We start from the raw sequence: 18917 nt of genomic DNA, 5'->3' as shown, positions 1-18917 counted from the left end.
AAACTGAGCCTTTCTTAAATCACAAACAGTGTACAGTAATTACTCTATTCCACAACAGTGAAGTCAAACTTAACTGCCTTTGTCAAACTTGTTTGTTTTAGTTATGTGAGTACACGTGGTTGTTCACACGTGTTGGTGAATTTACCTGAGAGATTTCCCTTACTGTGTTAAGACATTAATGATTCACATTTACTACTGTATTGTTCTGACTTCAGAGACTATTCCACCTTATATCTTTATTTCCTTCGTTGACTGTGACACATGTTTATGGGCCAATAAATTATATTTTATTTATATGTCTTTAAACATCTCACTGTCCAATGGATCCAAGGAGTCTGGACAAAAAGGTGAGAAATACATTTTAACAATAAGAATTTGAGAAGATGACAAATCTATTTATGTCATGTTGCTCTCTTCTCACTAAAGCATAGCCGCTCTAAAGCTGTTTTAAAGCTAAATTTGTTGTAAGAGGTAAAAAAGAAATATGTTTATAATACTATGATATTCCGAGCAGAGGGGTAAAATAGTTCCTTACAAATATATTTGGTGGCCCATACAACCTGGTGTGTTCTGTATTGTAAAAAGCTTTTTAGACTCCTTACAGAATACTAATGTTATTCCAAAAACAAAGTTATTGATGAGTTTAAAGATTAAAGGGTGAGATATAAATTTGGTGTTGAGCATACTTTCGAGTAACATACTTTATACACTGTCATTTGACTCTTTTGGTACAGTCATACACAATTTAGTATACATACGGTATATTATCTAATGTGCCCCTGTGTTCTGTGTTGGCTATACAGACCTCTGCACTGTGTGTACAGAATAGGGCCTGTAGCCTCTAGATCAGGCAGCCATTGACAGTTCAGTGGTTTCCATAGCAATGCCTTTGTCTAATAAGCAAAACCTAGATGGTACCTAAACAGAATCCCAGTGGATACTGTCAAAAAAAGTTGTCAGGTGCCAAACACATTTGTAACTTGTGCTAGAATGGAAACATGGGGAAGACTGAAAATCTGTCGTGTACTTCTGAATCATCCATGGTCAAGTGATCTCCTTTGGCGTGTTTTAGTTGTGAGCTGGCATTATTGGTTTATTTCTGGCTTTTCAAGTTTTAACATCACATGTATCATCTGTATCGTTCAACACACTGACAGAGAAAAATGGTGAGTTTATTTTATTACATAATTATAACATTATACAATGTATATTTAAAAAGTTGCCAAATGAATAAATGTAAATGTAAATGTAAAAGCTTGGTAAAAAAGTTATAGTAATCTTTAATTCACCTTGTGTTGTTTAAGTTCAGCATTCACCGTCAAAACTTAATTTAACTGTTATTTTATAAACGGTTTTCACGTATACAGTAAAAAAAGATGTTACTGTGATTTTTCACAAAACCTGTCAAATTACAAATAAAGACTAGAAATTTACAAGAAAAAGATCTAATTTTACAGTGGAAAGCGTTTATTTTTACGGTATATTTCTGTATTTATATATAAATCCGGAAAATGTCAGTGTTTTACGGTATTCTGTGTAAAAAATGTCAAATTACATAGAAAGGTTGCAAATTTACAAGAACAATATGAAAAATGTAATTTTAAATAAAAAAAATATATTTTACGGTATATTTCTGGCGCTCCAGCTGCCGGTAAATTTCATTTCTATGGATCTGTTTTTACAGTGTTGATATGACTTTACACTGTTTTTACAGTGTTGATATGACTTTAAACTGTTTTTACAGTGTTGATATGACATTTTATTTTATATTGTGTGATTTTAGAGTGGAGGCTATGAAGTGGAGCAGTTTGTGGACACTCCGGACCACGATCTGATTTGTGTCATCTGTAGAGCGGTCCTACGCTGCCCTGTGCGACTTACATGCAACCACGTCTTCTGCAAAGAATGCATTTTACTGTGGATGAAACGGTATCAATTTCATAACCAATAATTGTAAAGCAAATAATTCGATTTTTAATCAAGCATTAAAGTCTCTGTGATTTTAGACAGGTGAAATGCCCATGCTGTAGGAAGTCCATTTACCAAAACCAAATGCTTGTTTTGTTTCGTTTGAGTAAATCCATCGGCCGTTTAACAATCAAGGTGGGCACAATAGCTAATACACATTTATGTTACGTTACTTCATTATTTCAAAACACAGCATTTAAAATGTAAACTTGATATAACATTTGTCTTTGTTTTTAGTGCCGAAACCAGCAACAAGGCTGCAGGGCCACTTTCCCTCTTTCAAGAGAATATCTCCACATCTCTAACTGTCCATACGAACTTCAGCTCTGCCCGTATGAGGGCTGTGGGGAACAGGTGATGAGGAAAGACAAGCAGGCCCACGAGCAGAGCTGCAGCTACTGGAGACAGTTATGTCCCATGGGCTGCGGTACGATGCTCTTCCGTGAGAACCAGGCCCAACACAACTGCTACAGAGAATTACAGCATCACTTTGTAACCGAGCGGCGCAAGCAGAGAGCCGTTGCAACTAACCTGCGCAGGACGATAATGCGCATGCAGAGTCGCATGGCTCAAATAAAGAGGCAGATAAACCTGCTGTGTGAGAACCTGGAGCTTGGTGATCTGGAGGTTGAAGCGGAGCAGGGATCAAACACTTTGATAAACACTAACACCAGCCACAACTCTACCAGTCCAAACAACAGCAGACATCGTCACAGTTCAAGAGTGAGATAACATTCACTATAACAATAAAAACAGCCATTTAACACAATAAAGTAAAACATTCAAGTTTTTGTATGCATTTGTATTTTTATTAAATGTTTGCGTGTTTGCTGAAACAGAGAAACAGAGTCTTTGTCCTGTTTTTAATTATCTAAAATAGTTTGTATTACACATCAACATTTGTACATGTTTCTAGAAAATAGAACATGATTAAGTATTTCTAATGTAATAAACCCTAAACATTCAAATGCTTGCATGGTGGAAATAACAATCTTGAAGTGAAACAAATATTTATTTTCTTTTGTCGTTGATGTTTGTCAAAATGATGCTTTTTTAATGAGCTGTATTTAATTTGATTTTTTTTTTCTAAAATGATTTTATTTGCGCAATTATGGACCTTTAACATTTAATGATTTATGACAAATAATGCATAAATCAACAGCTGTCATGCTATGGTGTAAATACAAGGAAGCAACAAAATGGTTTACTGAAAAAAAGCAAGCCAATATGGCAACAATAATTATAAGCCGGCACGAAAGTGACTGTAAAACTGACAAAAGTCTTTCATTGTATTCGAGATTATAAAATGGATAGTTCCATTCCTTGAAGCCAGCATGGTCAACTGCTGTGGTTTCACTGAGCTACAATGTGTATTTTTATCTATTACCTTTTTACATATCAAGGACTATATCTTCTAATAGAAGTATTGCATTCATTTCTTTCCTTGAACCTTTTTTATAATTTTCATCAGTAATATTTTTCCATGTGGTAAACATTTCATGAAAGCCATTAAGCACCCAATATTGTGCCTCATAACACCTTTAGCTCTGACTATATTCACAATAAACCACAGCCTGTTTAAGTTTATTTGCTTATGTATATTTGAAAACCACCTATAGTTTGATATGTGCTGTAATGTTTCAATAAAATTTAATTTTGATGACATCAGATTTGAGTTTATGGAACTGGTGTATTTTTATGTCTTTCCAGGTGATGGCACTACTGTAATTCTGAAGTCTGTTCCATATCACAACTGTCAGTGGAATGATGGGAAACCTGTGCAGGGTGTGCATTTTCCATCCCAGAATGCATCAGCGGCAAGTAAATGTCATCCATGTTGGGCAAAACAAAAACTTTCTGGAAAATAGAAGACAATTGAGAAATTGAAATGTGATGTGGGTTCTTGAGACATTTAAACATTGCAACATGCTTAACATGTTTGTTTATGTGTAGTTAAGTACATTGAATTCACTAAAGAGTATTGAACTTAAAATGTACCTGAAACTCATCTTGTAGCTTCTTTTCAATCCATTCAGTCACATGACAGAAAGTCACTTCTCGTTCTCCCAATTTGGGTCTGACTCTTAGATCAAGCTTCGGAGGGAAACAGAAACTGTACCTGAGAAAACACCACAAAAGGTTTCTAATTGGTTTATTTTTATGGTTACTTTTATGATTTTCAAATGAAATAAAAATAAAATAAAAATATGAAATAAGATTTTAGCTGTGGTTTAGGATATTTAAGTCTAAGGGCTTGTGCTTTACCGCAACACTACAAGATTTCACTTAATAGCGCTTTAGACTTTACATGTTCCTAATCCTTAAAACTCAAATTTAATTACAAGCTTATGTTAAAAATTTTAATCAAAGAGCAGATGATACCAAATGTTAAGGAGCATGATTAATCAAGATAATCTTTTTTAACATCTTGTGAGATTAGGCAAAGCTTCACTCCTTAATGCAACATAAGCAGAGCATGTCAGTTTTAAGAGAATGGCACATACCATATTCTGTCAGTGGGGGGAGGAGGAATGTTCACAGCAAGTGTTCCAGAGAGCTCCTGAACTTCTACCGCAAGCAGCAGAGGGGTGTTGGACATTTCATCAAACTTCTTTTTGATGTATTCATTTTCTGTGGCCTTCTGGAAGCACTTTGATTTAGCAATCTTGTCGACAAATCGCAAAATACGCCTACTAGTGCTGCCACCCGCCGCAGCTCTGTGGGGAGCAAAAGCTATTTTCATTAGGTGTCAAAGAACTAAAAAAACATCAGAAGTATAATAATATGTTAAGGACGGAATACAAACACAACATTGACGACATAAGTGGTCTCTAAACACAGTCCCCCGTTTTTTATATTACAAATTAAAGGGACAGTTCACCCAAAAATGAAAATTCTGTCATCATTTACTCATCCGCTTGTAATTTGAAATTTGTATGACTTTGTGCAAAACACAAAATAAATTTGGAATAATACTGGTAACCAAACACTGGCGGTACCCATTCACTTCTATTGTATAGACACAAAACCAATGCATGTGAATGGGTACCACCGGGCTTCGATTACCAACATTCTTCAAATGATCTTCTTTTCAGTTCTGCAGAAGAAAGAAAGGTTTCAGGTTTGAAATGATGACAGAAATTTCATTTTTCGGTGAACTATCCCTTTAGGGGACCGTGGCCCAGTTGGGTGTCTCTGAAAAATATTCAAGGAGGGCAAAAGATGATTTCAAATGATTTACCATTAATTACATTAAAATAGTCTGATTTTAATTAAATCATAAATAACTATCTAAATCAAGTTATTCTTGTAACAACATCGTTTTCACTAAAATGCATAATTGATCTCACTTGAGTTAATTGTACTCAAGAGTAGGTTTTATTTTGTGATTTATTTTTATTTTTCAATTAACAGTAAAGCACGAGCAAACATTCATTACCCCTCAGCAACAGACAGAGTCTTCTCTGCCAGAGATCCATGAAAGTCAGCAGAGGAAATGTCATCTTCATCAGAGGATCCTGCACTTGAAGATTCTTCATCACTGTCAGCCAACACTGAGAGTCTAGACCTGACAGAGATTCATTATACAACAATAATATAATATATTTATATTTATATTAATACTTTTAATTTAAGCTATATACTATATTGTTATACAATATCATTACAATGTGTTGAACATCTTGCTTCAAATACAAGCAAGGATCCAATCATCTTGGGCTACAGGCAGAGTACACCCTGCATAGATGGCAACTCTCACAGAACTAAAAGCAACTTATTGTCTCCAGTTCACCTAGACTTCATGTATTGGACAGTGGGGAACCCAATTACTCAGAGAAAAAACATAGTGTCCCCATTGTTAATATTACAAATTAAAGGGACAGTTCACCCCCCCCCCAAAAAAACCTGTCATAACCCTCATTTCCTTCAAAGCCATTATATGACTCTTTTTCCTGTGGAACACAAAAGAAGATATTTTGAGAAATTTCTCATTGGTTTTGTGTCCATACAATGGAAGTTAATGGGGGTAAATCTCATCGTCAAAATATCTTCTTTTAGGTTCTGCAGAAGAAAGAAAGTCACACAGGTTTGGAATGACATGAAAAGATGACAACCTTTTTATTTTAGTTTGAACTATGCCAACACAATCTCACGGCATAGTAGCTCTTTTACGATGTGGCTAATTTTGGCTAATTCGTATGAATTCGTACAATCTCATTGTTACATTTTAGAACTATTTGCTATCGCAACAGAGACGTTAGGGGTGTGGTTTCAGTATTGCTTTTTCTCCTTGTAATCGTACGTCTTTGTACAATTCACAACGGAAAAATCTGTGAACTAAGGTTGACTATGCCCATAAATAGGTTTTCTAAATAAATTAAAAACTTTTACAATGAAACAAAATACCAAACAATGTAGTTTTAAAACTTCCTGACGCTGCTATTTAGGCAATACTAAATATTGGATGAAACAAATGTTTTAATTCTTCAGGAAAATCTTCTTTAATTCTAGAGAAACTCACAAATCATTGATAGTCTCCAACTCTGTGTCTGCTTCCAGTGCTCCCTCCTTTCCAAGTCTGGAGAGGTTAATCTTGGTCTCCAGAATCATTTGCAGAGCCCCTGTGTACTCCACTTCCAAATGTAACCAAAGACCTAACGAAAAAATACAGAGTTGTGAGTTGATGGAAAACAATGGAGGAACAAGACACAAAAATGAACCTGTATCTCAAAACTGAGTTTCACATCTGAGTTTACAGCACAAAAACAATGCACTGACACAAGGTAATAACTATGTTTAAACAATATCCTAAATAGTCATTTTATAATAAGTCCAATAACGACAACTAATCATGGTTTCAGAACAGCTGTTTTGAGTTAGTTCTATAAACTCTGGGTAGGCTTACATTGAGTTAAGCGCATGCACCACGACTACGACAAGCCATGATCAACGGAGCTCCGATATTACGATTCACCATGGCAATGGCACCAAAAAAGCAACATGGCGGGAGAAAACTCTTGAGAGCGAAGCACACTCACTTTCCTCTCTGCATACAATGGATTTACTTAGTTTAAATTGATAAATAGATAAATGTACCAATAAATAAACAAATGAATCAGTAAATGAATTAATAAATGAAGGAAACAACAGAAATAAAACATAAACAATAAAAATATATAATATTCTCACTTTTTGTAGGAATGGCATGGGTAGGGATGGCACATCTTAATTAATTGTTACTTTTATCGCTTAATTTCTGCATTTATGTCTGTATTTCTTTATTTCTATATTCATGCACTTTATTTATACACCTCATTCAGTCATTTCTTCTCCTCTATAGAAAACTACCATTTGTGAGGACATGTAAGGGAAAATAATATGCTCTGATGTAATGCACGGCCAATATGGCTGACAAAATTCCACTCTGGTCCAAAATTTCTCTCGTGAAATCAAAGTACATTCCTATGAATCTTCACACATTGGATCCTCTATGAACGCACAAATGTAATTTTAGTTACTGAGAGGGTCCCTGTGTGATCAAAATGTGTGCCATGAATGACTATTGAATGAAAGAGGAAGGCCTACAATACTTGCGCTTTAAAAAGGGGGTTGGAGATCGAAAGAAACTTGGTTTACCAAAGAAAGCCTGCTCTCAAACTGGTTAGGTTCAGTTACTTACTGACTCTGAGAATAAATTACCTCTACTTTAGAAACGTGCTTGAGTTACCCCGCTTTCTCGGGTTTGACATTCTGAAATGAAAAACCCAGAGTTTCCCTCATTTCAGGGTCAATATACTCAGAGTTTTAACTAAACCTCCTTTCTGAAACGGACCCAACTTATGCATGAATGCATTTCATTTGCTTGTCATAATGAATGACAACACAAATATCTTTGTAGTAAAAAATCTAAAAGGGTAGCTGACATAAACTCTAATTTCTATTCTACTGCTGACTAAATCGCTTAATCTGTATGTCAGTTCAAAATGTTAAAAAATGACCTGTTCATAGATTATGCAAATTATGTATAATTATGTCATTAATGTCATATTGTGTTATATAACACACAGATAATATAATGCAGAGAGTGATAGATGCACTCTGGGCTCCACACAATAATTAGTCGTGGGGAAAATATGCTTTACAGTAAGCAAATCACCATACAGCTGAGAGTGTTGAACAGATACATGCGTACGTGCTCAGATGCGCTGCTATTGACTGAGAGGAGAGATGTATTGTTATGAGCTCCTGAGATTACAGGAGGATAATAACATCTCATCTACTGCTCAGTGCAGGAACATAATAACACATACGTGCAGGCAGTCCTGATGGATGAATTTCCTAATGTGCTCTTTTATAAGAGGCTCTTACGAGCACTGCACGCTTACCTCTGCTGTTGACCTGTGGCTGAGACGTGCATGTTATCTGGGGCATGCTGGAGCCCATGGCCAGTTCAGTGAGAGTCAGCTCATCCATGAAGTAAGGCAGCTGTGGGAAAAGATGATAAACATACATGCTGTCATCATTTATTCACCCTTTTTGTCGGACATATCCTGTATGTAATAATTTTTTCTGTGGAACACAAAAGAAGATATTTTGAGAAATGTCTAAGTGGTTTGTGTCCATATAATAGAAGTCAATGGGGGGTCAAAGTTGTTATCAACGTTCTTTAAAATATCTTCTTTTGTGTTCTGCAGAAGAAAGAAAGTCATACAGGTTTGGAATGACATAAAGGTGAGTAAATGATGAAAGCATTTTCTTTTTTGGGGGGTGAACTAAGCTTTTGAAGGGATCACCCAAAAATTAAATAAAATTCTTGGCCACTGCCATGGTCGGACAAATTACAAAGGTAGTCAAAAGTGCCCCAGAACCATTTGCTTTCCTACATTCTTCCAAAATGTCTTCTTTCGGATCAATGGAACTATGAAATTTAAATAATACATCTTCCTACTATGGCAGTCAATGGTGGCCAAGAACTGTTTGGTTACAACCGTTCTTCCAAATATCTTTCTCTGTGTTCATCCGAACAAAGAAATGTATACAGATTTGGATCATTTGAGGGTGAGTAAATGAAGACAGAATAGTTCATAGTGGTATTTTAATGGAAACCATTAGAATTTCTTTGATGGGTTCTATTGGGTTTTTATTGTTTGTATTTAATTCAACAGGGATGACAGTTTGTCATATTCTGAATAAATCTTCAACTACATGAATTCAGTAAACTTTTACTGCATTTCTATGGAAATAATTAGTTCCTTTAACTAATCTTACACAAAATACATTTTACTATTAAAGAACAACTTGTCATTTCTATCTCTTTACCCGGATTTTGCTCAGCTTTCGCTGTATTTTGGTTGCGACTTGATCGGCCCAGTACTTCTCTTGTAGGAAGTCCCAAAAGATTCGGCCAATCAGAGCATTCAACCAGTTAGGCTTTGTTTCATCCTCATGGCAGCAAAAGTTGTGCTATAACAAAGGAAAAAAGAAAACTTTGGAACAATGCGATCACAATAAGAAATAGAAGACACACTCACTGTCTAACAGTTTGTCTTTTTTTTAATTCAGGTAATGAAAACTATGTCAGACAATATGTCTTTAAAATACATATACCTCACCTGCTCTTTATAAGCAGGACTACTCTGGGAGCTGCTATGGCAAGGGCTTGTCAGAGGACTGGCATATCCCGAGAAAATGAGACCGGTCATGTAGGAAGTATAGTCTGGTAAAATGTTCTCCTTTATGCCAATCGGGTCACTGTGTAATACATCCTCAATGTTCTCCCTACATTCATCACCATGTGACAGATCCGATGGGCATTCCACATGCAACACAGATTTATCTGCAGAGTAAAAGAAAGGATGTATGTGTAACTTCTACTGTAATATTTTTTTATATGGTAGAGCAAAACACATTTCAGTTTTATTTAATAATGTTTACATTGTATGATGACTTAATTAACTTGACTTGAGTCTATTTGATAATATGTTTCCCACCAAATACGGATTCAAAATGGTCCTCTTCATTGCTACTGGATGCAGCAAGCAATCGACGAAACCACTCCTCTTTTTCCCGCCCTGTTCTTCCAAAAAGGAATATTGTAATAGGATGGCCGATGAGTTTCTCTGTTTCCTGGTTCTCCCCTTGTCCGTCAACCGTCTCCTCCTCCACAGCTCTTTCCCCTTCAGCCAAATGTATGCAGATGGGATACTTCCTGCTCCACACTCTTTTCCGAGCCAAACCCAATGGCAAAATAAATACCTGTTGCCAAGGCAACAACCTCATTAATATTACGTGGCATCCTTACAACATTAACCACATTAAATTCAAGCGAGTTGGGTTTAAAGGCCATGAGTGAAACTGTGTCATGCTATCACAGAAGACTATTGTACATCTAAAAGCCTAAAATCAGTATATACACCAACCTTGCTGCCAGTGAGTGTAAATATCCGACAGCGAGTAAAGTTTGTCTCATAGCAGGGCTCATCAAATGCAGCCCAGCGGGGAATGTTGTTATGGGGGTAGTCAAGCTGCAAATAGGGTCCTTCCAATGTGGCATACACAGAGTGCATAAGGGATGGGTGGTAGGTTTCCACATCGTATGTGTACATTTCATTCATCCAGCCCTTAAACACAGAATCTTACATTCAGTCATTTGGCAGATGCTTCTATCCAAAGCGACTAACAGAGAGTTCAGGGAGCATTAAAGTGATATGTCGTACAGGAGCAATAATACAATAGATGCTAATACCAAGTAACTAGTTTCAACAGTAGACACAAATTAAAGAAGTGGAGCATCCGGATACAAGCTATAGCTGGTCCTGTCATGCAGTGGGCGTGTTTTTTTCTTCTACAGATGGATTAATCATGGAATGGAGAAGTAATGAGGCACTTGCCGAATCGTTGGAGAAATGCAGCAAGATGTTAATTGCATACTTTAGACACCGAGTTAAAAAAATCTATTCCTGCAGGACGTACGATTTGACACATTGAAATGCAGGCTTAGGTTTAACAGCAGTCTGCAAGACAGTTACCTGGGGTGCTGTTCTTTTGCTTTTCTTAGCACTTAAATTAACAGTGCATGCGATGTGTTATGCAATTTTCATCCGTTCAACCTGTTCGCATTGCACAAAGTATCACACATATTCTGCGCTTATAAATGGACTGAAAATTTGAAACAAACTCACCTTGACGCAAGGAGCTTTGCTTTGTAGGGGCTCAAAGAGAATGCTGTTATAAGGGATGACATTTTTTCTGTTTTGCTTGGTGGATGGGCGTCTGGTGGAGCCCCATCGGATGAGCAAAAGGCCCAACATTAATCCAAACGCTAACCCGAAAAATAGCCCAGAAAAATAAGAAGACATAGGTAAGATAAAGTAGCAGAACGATAGCAATGCGACATAGATGAGACCCTTCGGAGTTAAACATTGCTCTGCAACATCTTCAGGCAAGCCTTGCTGATCAGTTCCATTCATATTTGTGTTTTGGACTACGATGCCATGTGTGTTGGAGTCCATCATGTTGGGCGCAACATCGTCCTGTCTTTTGTGGTCATCATGGGCATGGCAAGATTTATGAACACAAAGTTTGCGGTGTTTCACAGGCCAGTTGCACTGCGGTAGTATTTCGCAATCTGCCTTCCTTATGTTCTTCGGTGATTCGTCTGCGGTCAAGTCTGTCAGAGATTTCCCAATTCCAAATCCTTTGTAGCTTGGAGAGTCCATTGACCCGGTGCTCCTTTGGTGCTTGGGGCTGCCAACACTGTCCTCACGCATGATCTTACTGAACATGCTCAGAGGTTCTTGCATGGCCTCGGAGAACTTGCGTCGAGTGTCCTCAAGTTCCATTCTGAAGAAGCTGGCTTTGGGCTCCGTAGGGGACAGGTTGACCGGAGATGGAGGGGCGGTGCGGGAGTCACCGTTACGGTTCTTAGATTGGGTGAATTGAGTCAACAGGTGCAGATTGAGCTTGGAATCAGACTTGGATTGAAACACCTCCGGATCGCTGCGGGAAAGCTCTGTGGAAATTGACTTGACAAGACTTAGAAGTGGCTTGGGTTTTAGAGAGGACTCCTTCAGTTCCAACTCTGTAGATAAAGACTTCACTAGGTTAGCTAAGGGTCGGTGGGTAGGTGTTAGGAAGCCAGAGCCGAGGGAGCCCGGCGAAGAGGGGGAGAGAGGAACGGTGAAAGAGGGTGAGTTGAGGTCGCATTCCTCCTCAGCCTTAATGCCTGAACATGGCCTTTTCTTTGGGAGAGGGCTGAGTGACTTTTGGCCATCGCAGTCTAAGATGAATATGAGGTCGTTGTCATCAAGACTGTCCCCTTCACCCTCTGTGCCGGTCAGCTGGATCACGACGCCCCTTTTGTCTGTGTCTCCTGTCTGCTGCTCAGGATGTAGACCCGGCCTCTGGATCCCACTGGGCAATGTGTGGATTCCTTCATTTCCTGTCATCCCTGCCATGATGTATTTCTAGACAGCACAAGCAAAATACAGTTAAGTCAGCAGAAAAAGACGATGAAACTATTCTGTCTCATGGATGTATGAACAACATCTGTTTTGCTTTGTCTTCAGCAGTTTTTCAAAACAACACAAAGCCTTATAGGTGATATAAATAAACTATCCTTTATGAAATTTTGTAACATTTTTCATCTCCCTCTACAAGTAACCATCTGCCTAATCGGAAAACCTCTGACAGTATGCTTACGAAATCTTGCACTTTTTGGGCTGGTAATATACTCTGTGCGTATAGAAGAGAAAGTGGAACAAGAACGATTATGCTTGCATTAATCGCTTTGATATTACATTTCAGAATCTCCCCAAAAGCCATGAAAATACACCTTCCACCTATTTTTCTTCACTCAGAAAAAGATAATTTTGTATTTTTAGAATAATGATCATGAATTCATTTATAATTAATCATCATCCTTCATGATTATCGATTGATCAAATAAGGTTAATACATTTCTGAGTCCATTATTTGTAATTAGTGACCTCATGTCACTGCGTATTACTGAGTACATTTTAAAGGTCCAGTGTATGAAATTTAGCGGCATCTAGCGATGAGGTTGCGAATTGCAACCAACGGCTCACTCTATCCCTCGACCCGCCCTCTCGCAGCATTACGGAGGCTGACACAGAACTAAAATGTTGACACGTTTTGGCTTCTTTGCCGAAAGAAATAACGTGTTTATGAAACACGCTCTGTAGAGCCCATTTAGGGCTACTTTAAAAACAACATGGTGAATTCCGGGAACCTGCACTGTATGTAGATAGAAATAGCTCATTCTATGGTAATAAAAACATAACGCATGTAAGGTCTTTATACACCTCTTAAAACATAGTTATGTATATACTATTGCATTTCGTTCAATAAATCCTTAAAGAAATTACACACTGGACTTTTAAAATGACACCAGACATTTAGTTAATAAAGCAAAAACCTCCTGCTATCTTTCTAGGTCATGTAAGGCATGTGAAAGTAAGTTAAAGGCTAGCTACTGTAATTATGTAACATTGTGACACCAATTCCCCTGCAACTGGAATCCCTTTTAAATCCCTGTTTCTTACCAAATGGATTTATGAAATAATAAATCAAAAGACGAGAACATCTACAACCACGAGTCTACAAGTGCCAAGTTGGATGCAAGGTTATTTTAGTTTACTAAAATAAAAACTTTAAAAACGTTCCTGTTCATTGAAATCAAATCAAATATTGATCTAAAAATTATTGGAAAAACTTAACTCAAGGAAAGATTTAAATGTTGCCTCAAAAATAAACTGAAGTAAGTTTAACGAAGTAAAATGATAATATAAACGAAAACTAAAATAAACCTTATGTAGCAACATTAGAAATAAACCAATAAATTATCAAATATATATACAAAAATAGCCAAGACTGACATTACCACAAAAAATAAAACCTAATTTAAAATATTAATAAAACTATCAAATCAAATCTATAATAACTGGTAGAGTGTGTTTCATCCAATCCCTCCGATTGTATCATCTGGCAACCGCCCACAAACCATTTATACTAAAAAGTGTATAAATGTAAGCATTTGCAATGACTGGGTATCTACTAGATACAGCCTTTTTCACAAAAGAAATGAGAAAACAGCCTGCTGAGTGATGTGTTGTTTTTATATGGTGCTTTTAGATAGTGTGTAGTGTGAAACATTTGCTGTCCATCAATTTTTTAAGTTTTGACAGATAAGATGAAGTTTGAAGTAAGAATAAATATATGATTCTTATATTGGAATCAAACAAGAGAGATGTAAAGCAATAAACAACATTGACAAATTTATATAGACGCATTATGACAAATGAAATGTTTACTTTATATAGAGCCTATTTTTTACATATCTGGCGATCTGTAAAACCTCAATTTTAACAGCACTGCTTAATGTCAGATAAACTGGATTTAAAGTCTTAATGGCTCAGATAGATTATCTTTATTAACCATTCAGACGTTCAAGTGCCAAATATGGACACAGATCAAGAGAGTGTAGAAGTATAACGTTGAATTTGCTGCAATTAATTACAAACACAGCAATTCAAATGGTATATCAGAATAAAATTAAATAAGTACACGAATAAACAATACAGTTGACTTAAATAACTTCAGTACGTTTTGAAGGAAATGTTATTCAAATTCAATGGAATATCGAGACGAGCTCAAAATCAGCAATTTACCTCAATTCTGCACCATAGGACTCCCAATCTCCAAAAGATAACAGGTTATCAACGGCGTCTTCTCACTAACGTGAAATCGCAGTTCTGCGAATCATTCCCAGAGAGGAGACTGCTGACTCTTTCTCCAAACGTCTTGCATGATTTATAAGTCTGCACACAGCTTGGCATAAGATTTTACGAGGCAACGGTTAAAGACCGATAGATTGCTGATGGCATTCATTGCGCCTGCAGGGATGTGCAGATCTGTGCCTTTACATCTCGCCCACATCCACCGAACTGAAACCCACAGTTTTCAACTACGGTATTACACTTCTCTCGTACATCATTGGTAGGCTATATTACGGTGAACCTGTGTCGACGGATTGAAACTGACTCCTCCCCCACACAGGCTCCATCCAGATGTGATCCGGCGAACCGCAGTTTCTCAATCTGATTATAGAAAGCGTGGCTGCAGTCCACCACTTTAATCTCGATTAAAAAAATCTGCCACAACATGCACTCACATAGAAAGATACAGCATCCCAAACATATCATCTGATGCCCTATAACATGTTGATGACTCAAAACAGTCCTGATAAAACAGCATAAACGAATATTTTCATAAAGTTCATTTTTATCTTAATCCCAGAAAAATCTGTATTACATTTTTAAAGCATACTGTGTTCTCATAATGCAGCCTATCTCTTCACTTTTATTTTACTCTTATCGTGCTGTGCTATGAAGTGGGGTAAAAGAGGACAATTACTTTGCCCTACATAAAGCTATGAGCTGCCGCTTGAGCGCAGCTCTTTCTGTGCTGAGAAGAGACAGATAGTACTTTGAGAAATACACAAAGCAGGCTCACTTTGTACTTTCAAGATCTCAAAGTCGATAAAGCACACACCATAATTTCTTACAATTTGGAAAGAATTCCCAATGAGCAGATCTGGCAGCTAAACTCCTCCCAGCCATTTGTCTTCACTCAGCATATCCTATCTATTTAAAACCACCAATGACACATGCAGGTCAAAAATAGTCAGCCCTTCAGGACTAGAAACTGCAACAAGCTCAAGTGATTCTGATAAGGTGGAGGAGTTTGTCTGCTGGAGCGATCATGGGTTCACCGAATATCACTCCTGGAGAAGTTGAGGACAATGTGAATATTAGATAACGTTTCTGGAACATTTAAACCTGAAAGACTACCCCGGTTCCTGTTGATCCCTCCAGCAAAACAAAATGGCAGCTGTTTTAGGACAGTTTTTGGAATTTCACCCAGTTCATGGTACAAACGTGAGACTGGACCCCTCAAGAACTCAGGCCACCCGCATAGAAAGTTTTGCAAATGGCGTCTGCTTCAGCAAAGATCCCTTAAGCCCTGGAGAGATTTTCCTTTTGGAGATTGAAGAGAAAGAACTGGGCTGGTGTGGTCATTTACGGATTGGACTAACCGCACATGACCCCCGAACACTGGAAACTGTACCAGAATACTCTCTGCCTGATCTTGTGGAAATGGGAGACAGCTGGGTATTTGCTATAACAAGAAACCATAATAAAGTCGTTGAGGATGAAGGAGAGGCAGGAGAACAACCAAATGTGGGTGGTGAGATAGAAAACAAGCCTAAACAATTTTTTACCAACACTCACCTGTATATAGAAAATGTTTGCATACCCCGAGACAAGCTGGTGGGACGCAGTAGACCTGGCAGGTACAGTCATATCCTGGATGACCTGTACAAAACCAACGCATTACCTCCTACTGCACGCCGCAGTCGCATTGGGGTTGTCTATGTGCCTAAAGGACAAGGCTATGCCGACATGCACATCATCATCAATGGTGAAGACATGGGAGCCTCTGCTAAGAGAATCCCAACAAATAAGCCTTTATATGCCATCGTGGATGTATTTGCAGCGACAAAATGTGTCCGGATTGTGCAGGTGGAATATGGCTGTAAGTAGTTTCACCGCATAATTTGTACTATATGACTAGAAATGTCAAATGTAACCCTCTGTCCCTCTTTTTCAGTTGCTTCATTGCAGACGCTCTGCCGGAAGACCATTCAGAAACACATCATTCACAGGATGGCTTTGGACTGGCTGGAACTTCCAGAGTTGCTTAAACACTACTGCAAATATGAGTGAACGAAACCAGTCAAATATCTTACTAGGTGCCAGCAAAGACAGTGGATTTTTTAACTTAACATCCAAAGGAAACTGAAAATCTCTATCCAAAAAAACAAAAAAAATCAGCAAAGGTTTTAATAACAATAACATTTTTATAATGCACTGTTTAATAATAGTGTGCATGAGTACATTCAGATACCATGATTTACTCTTACAGTAAATGTCAACATGCCCGAGACATTTTTTTTACCGTGGGGTTCGAAGGTCTACAAGGCAAAATGTCATTTAAACCTGGAAGAAAAGCAACAATAAAAAAGTGTAAAACAAAGTAACATTATGGTATACAGTCTGCAGCTCTAGATCCCCAATCTATGTGACATTGAAAGTGTTATCACACAAGATGCCTTTTGAAACATTCAAAACACTCTGAAATAACCTGGATCATCAGATTTGGTGTAAACTTGTGAATGCCATTTAAGCTATGGTGTATGTTTTCATTAAAGCAAAGGGGAACATGCTTAGTGTTGTGAACTCTTTTACCCAAAATGTTTTGATGATGATGATGATGATGATGATGATGATGATGATGATATAACGATTTGCTTCAATTTAGATATTGACAATTTGCAATCCATAGCATTTTTTTTATTTATTCAGTTTAGTATTAACTTTCAGAATTTAAAGCATTTATTATTGTATCCCTTATGTAAATACCTTGAATTATTAAAGTATTTAGTTAATAACTGAACTGTTTCATTTACAAATGTATCATTTGCATCGGCATATGGATTAGACTAGTTTGACTCAAACTATCACAGTATAGAAATGGGTGTGCGACACCTAGTGGTCCTTCAGAAAGCATGCAAGACAAGTTGTGTAAGGGTCACGTGACCGGAACACCTTGTCCTCACGTTTGATCTTCGGAAAGTATCCTCTGTCGTGGTGTTGTTGTTATATTGATCTTTATATATTGGCAAACAATGTCTTTTTGTTCTTTTCTCCGGAATGAGGTTTATAAAGATCATTTCAACCCTGGTAAGTACGTTAGTGTATTCATTCATTTCGCTCTGCACAACCTGCTGTGTGAGATCATGATGTAACTGTTGTTGTAAACTTGACCGAACTGATATAACGTTAGCCATAGATAACCAACTTTGGTTTAACTGTATGTCTAACAAAACAGTGGACAATACATCTGAGTATGTAACATTTTGGGTGACATTTCTTTTTTTGTTTATCTCCAGGAATGTATGTTTGTTCCCAATGTGGACATCCCCTGTTTTCAAGCAGGTCCAAATATGAACATTCCTCCCCCTGGCCTGCTTTCACAGAGACCATCCGAGAAGACAGCGTCACAAAAATCATGGAGACATTAACAGCTTACAAGGTGAAAATTGTATATAAAACATGCTGTTACTAATAGATGTTACCACTTTTATGCTTACACTTTTTAATGCGCAGGTTCTATGTGGAAAGTGTGGCAATGGACTAGGACATGAGTTCCTGAAGGATGGACCAGAGGAGGGCTTATCACGTTTCTGAATATTCAGCCACTCGCTTAAGTTTGTCCCAAAAGGTACACAGACAGCTTTCTATAAGATGTTGCAAAGTTATAATTTGCATTGTCACTTTTTATTTATTTTATTCATAATAATAAACACATTTTTTTCACCAGATAAGGTTGATAAACGCTAAAGCGAGATGCTGATGAGACTGCACACCCATACCAGGATGCACAGTTCATGAAGTGGACAAGGAAAAACCCCTGACCGGGAGTCCTGTACACAGATGTATTATGGCCATCCTGAGATTAAATTGATCTATTTTTAATACTAGTCTGCATAAACTGCATAAAAAATGTAAATACGTGCTTAAACCAGGCTCTTTTTTATTTACAGTTTTGAACCTTTAATTATGTCATGAAATGTTATTTATAGCACTGCGACGATGTTCATATGAACGACAGTCTGATTTGTTTGTCATTCATTCTAGGCATATAAATACATTTCTTTATTATACATGCAGAATTGATTTAAATAGTCTAATTTTGTCATTCATTTCATACACACCTTTTAAAAGTTGAAATAAAAAGGCTGTTTTGTTTTAAAGTGATTGCAGTGGTCATTTATTTATTACCTCCATAAGCAGCAGTGAAAGTTC

General features: G+C 37.3%; 4 protein-coding genes across 4 annotated transcripts; 3 read left to right on the top strand and 1 right to left on the bottom strand.

The window, feature by feature from the left end:
• The first annotated feature begins 965 nt into the window (after positions 1–965).
• On the top strand, positions 966–3963 carry rnf151 (ring finger protein 151). The gene is made up of 5 exons (XM_079477141.1): positions 966–1166; positions 1784–1929; positions 2007–2103; positions 2206–2691; positions 3679–3963. Exons 1-5 carry the CDS (start codon positions 1164–1166, stop codon positions 3694–3696), a joined length of 750 nt encoding a protein of 249 aa, XP_079333267.1. The 5' UTR covers positions 966–1163; the 3' UTR covers positions 3697–3963.
• Positions 2761–14992, bottom strand: tex2l (testis expressed 2, like). Its single transcript, XM_079477140.1, has 12 exons — positions 14658–14992; positions 11151–12434; positions 10389–10589; positions 9960–10224; positions 9582–9805; positions 9289–9432; positions 8355–8454; positions 6491–6623; positions 5408–5536; positions 4473–4685; positions 3967–4087; positions 2761–3825 (listed from the first exon to the last, which is right to left on the bottom strand). The coding sequence occupies exons 2-12, from the start codon at positions 12423–12425 to the stop codon at positions 3688–3690; spliced, it is 2943 nt and encodes a 980-aa protein (XP_079333266.1). The 5' UTR covers positions 12426–12434; positions 14658–14992; the 3' UTR covers positions 2761–3687.
• Positions 14993–15682: 690 nt separating this feature from the next.
• neurl2 (neuralized E3 ubiquitin protein ligase 2) lies at positions 15683–17495 on the top strand. Its single transcript, XM_079477278.1, has 2 exons — positions 15683–16584; positions 16660–17495. Exons 1-2 carry the CDS (start codon positions 15873–15875, stop codon positions 16773–16775), a joined length of 828 nt encoding a protein of 275 aa, XP_079333404.1. The 5' UTR covers positions 15683–15872; the 3' UTR covers positions 16776–17495.
• A 167-nt stretch (positions 17496–17662) lies between these two features.
• On the top strand, positions 17663–18868 carry msrb1b (methionine sulfoxide reductase B1b). The gene is made up of 4 exons (XM_079475949.1): positions 17663–17792; positions 18002–18144; positions 18219–18333; positions 18433–18868. The coding sequence occupies exons 1-4, from the start codon at positions 17738–17740 to the stop codon at positions 18450–18452; spliced, it is 333 nt and encodes a 110-aa protein (XP_079332075.1). The 5' UTR covers positions 17663–17737; the 3' UTR covers positions 18453–18868.
• The last annotated feature ends 49 nt before the right edge of the window (positions 18869–18917 follow it).

The sequence above is a fragment of the Barbatula barbatula genome (assembly GCF_947034865.1).
Source record: "Barbatula barbatula genome assembly, chromosome: 16".
Classification (NCBI taxonomy): Eukaryota; Metazoa; Chordata; class Actinopteri; order Cypriniformes; family Nemacheilidae; genus Barbatula; species Barbatula barbatula.
The sequence above is the reverse complement of the archived record's forward strand: the minus strand, read 5'-3'. Positions and strand labels throughout refer to the sequence as shown.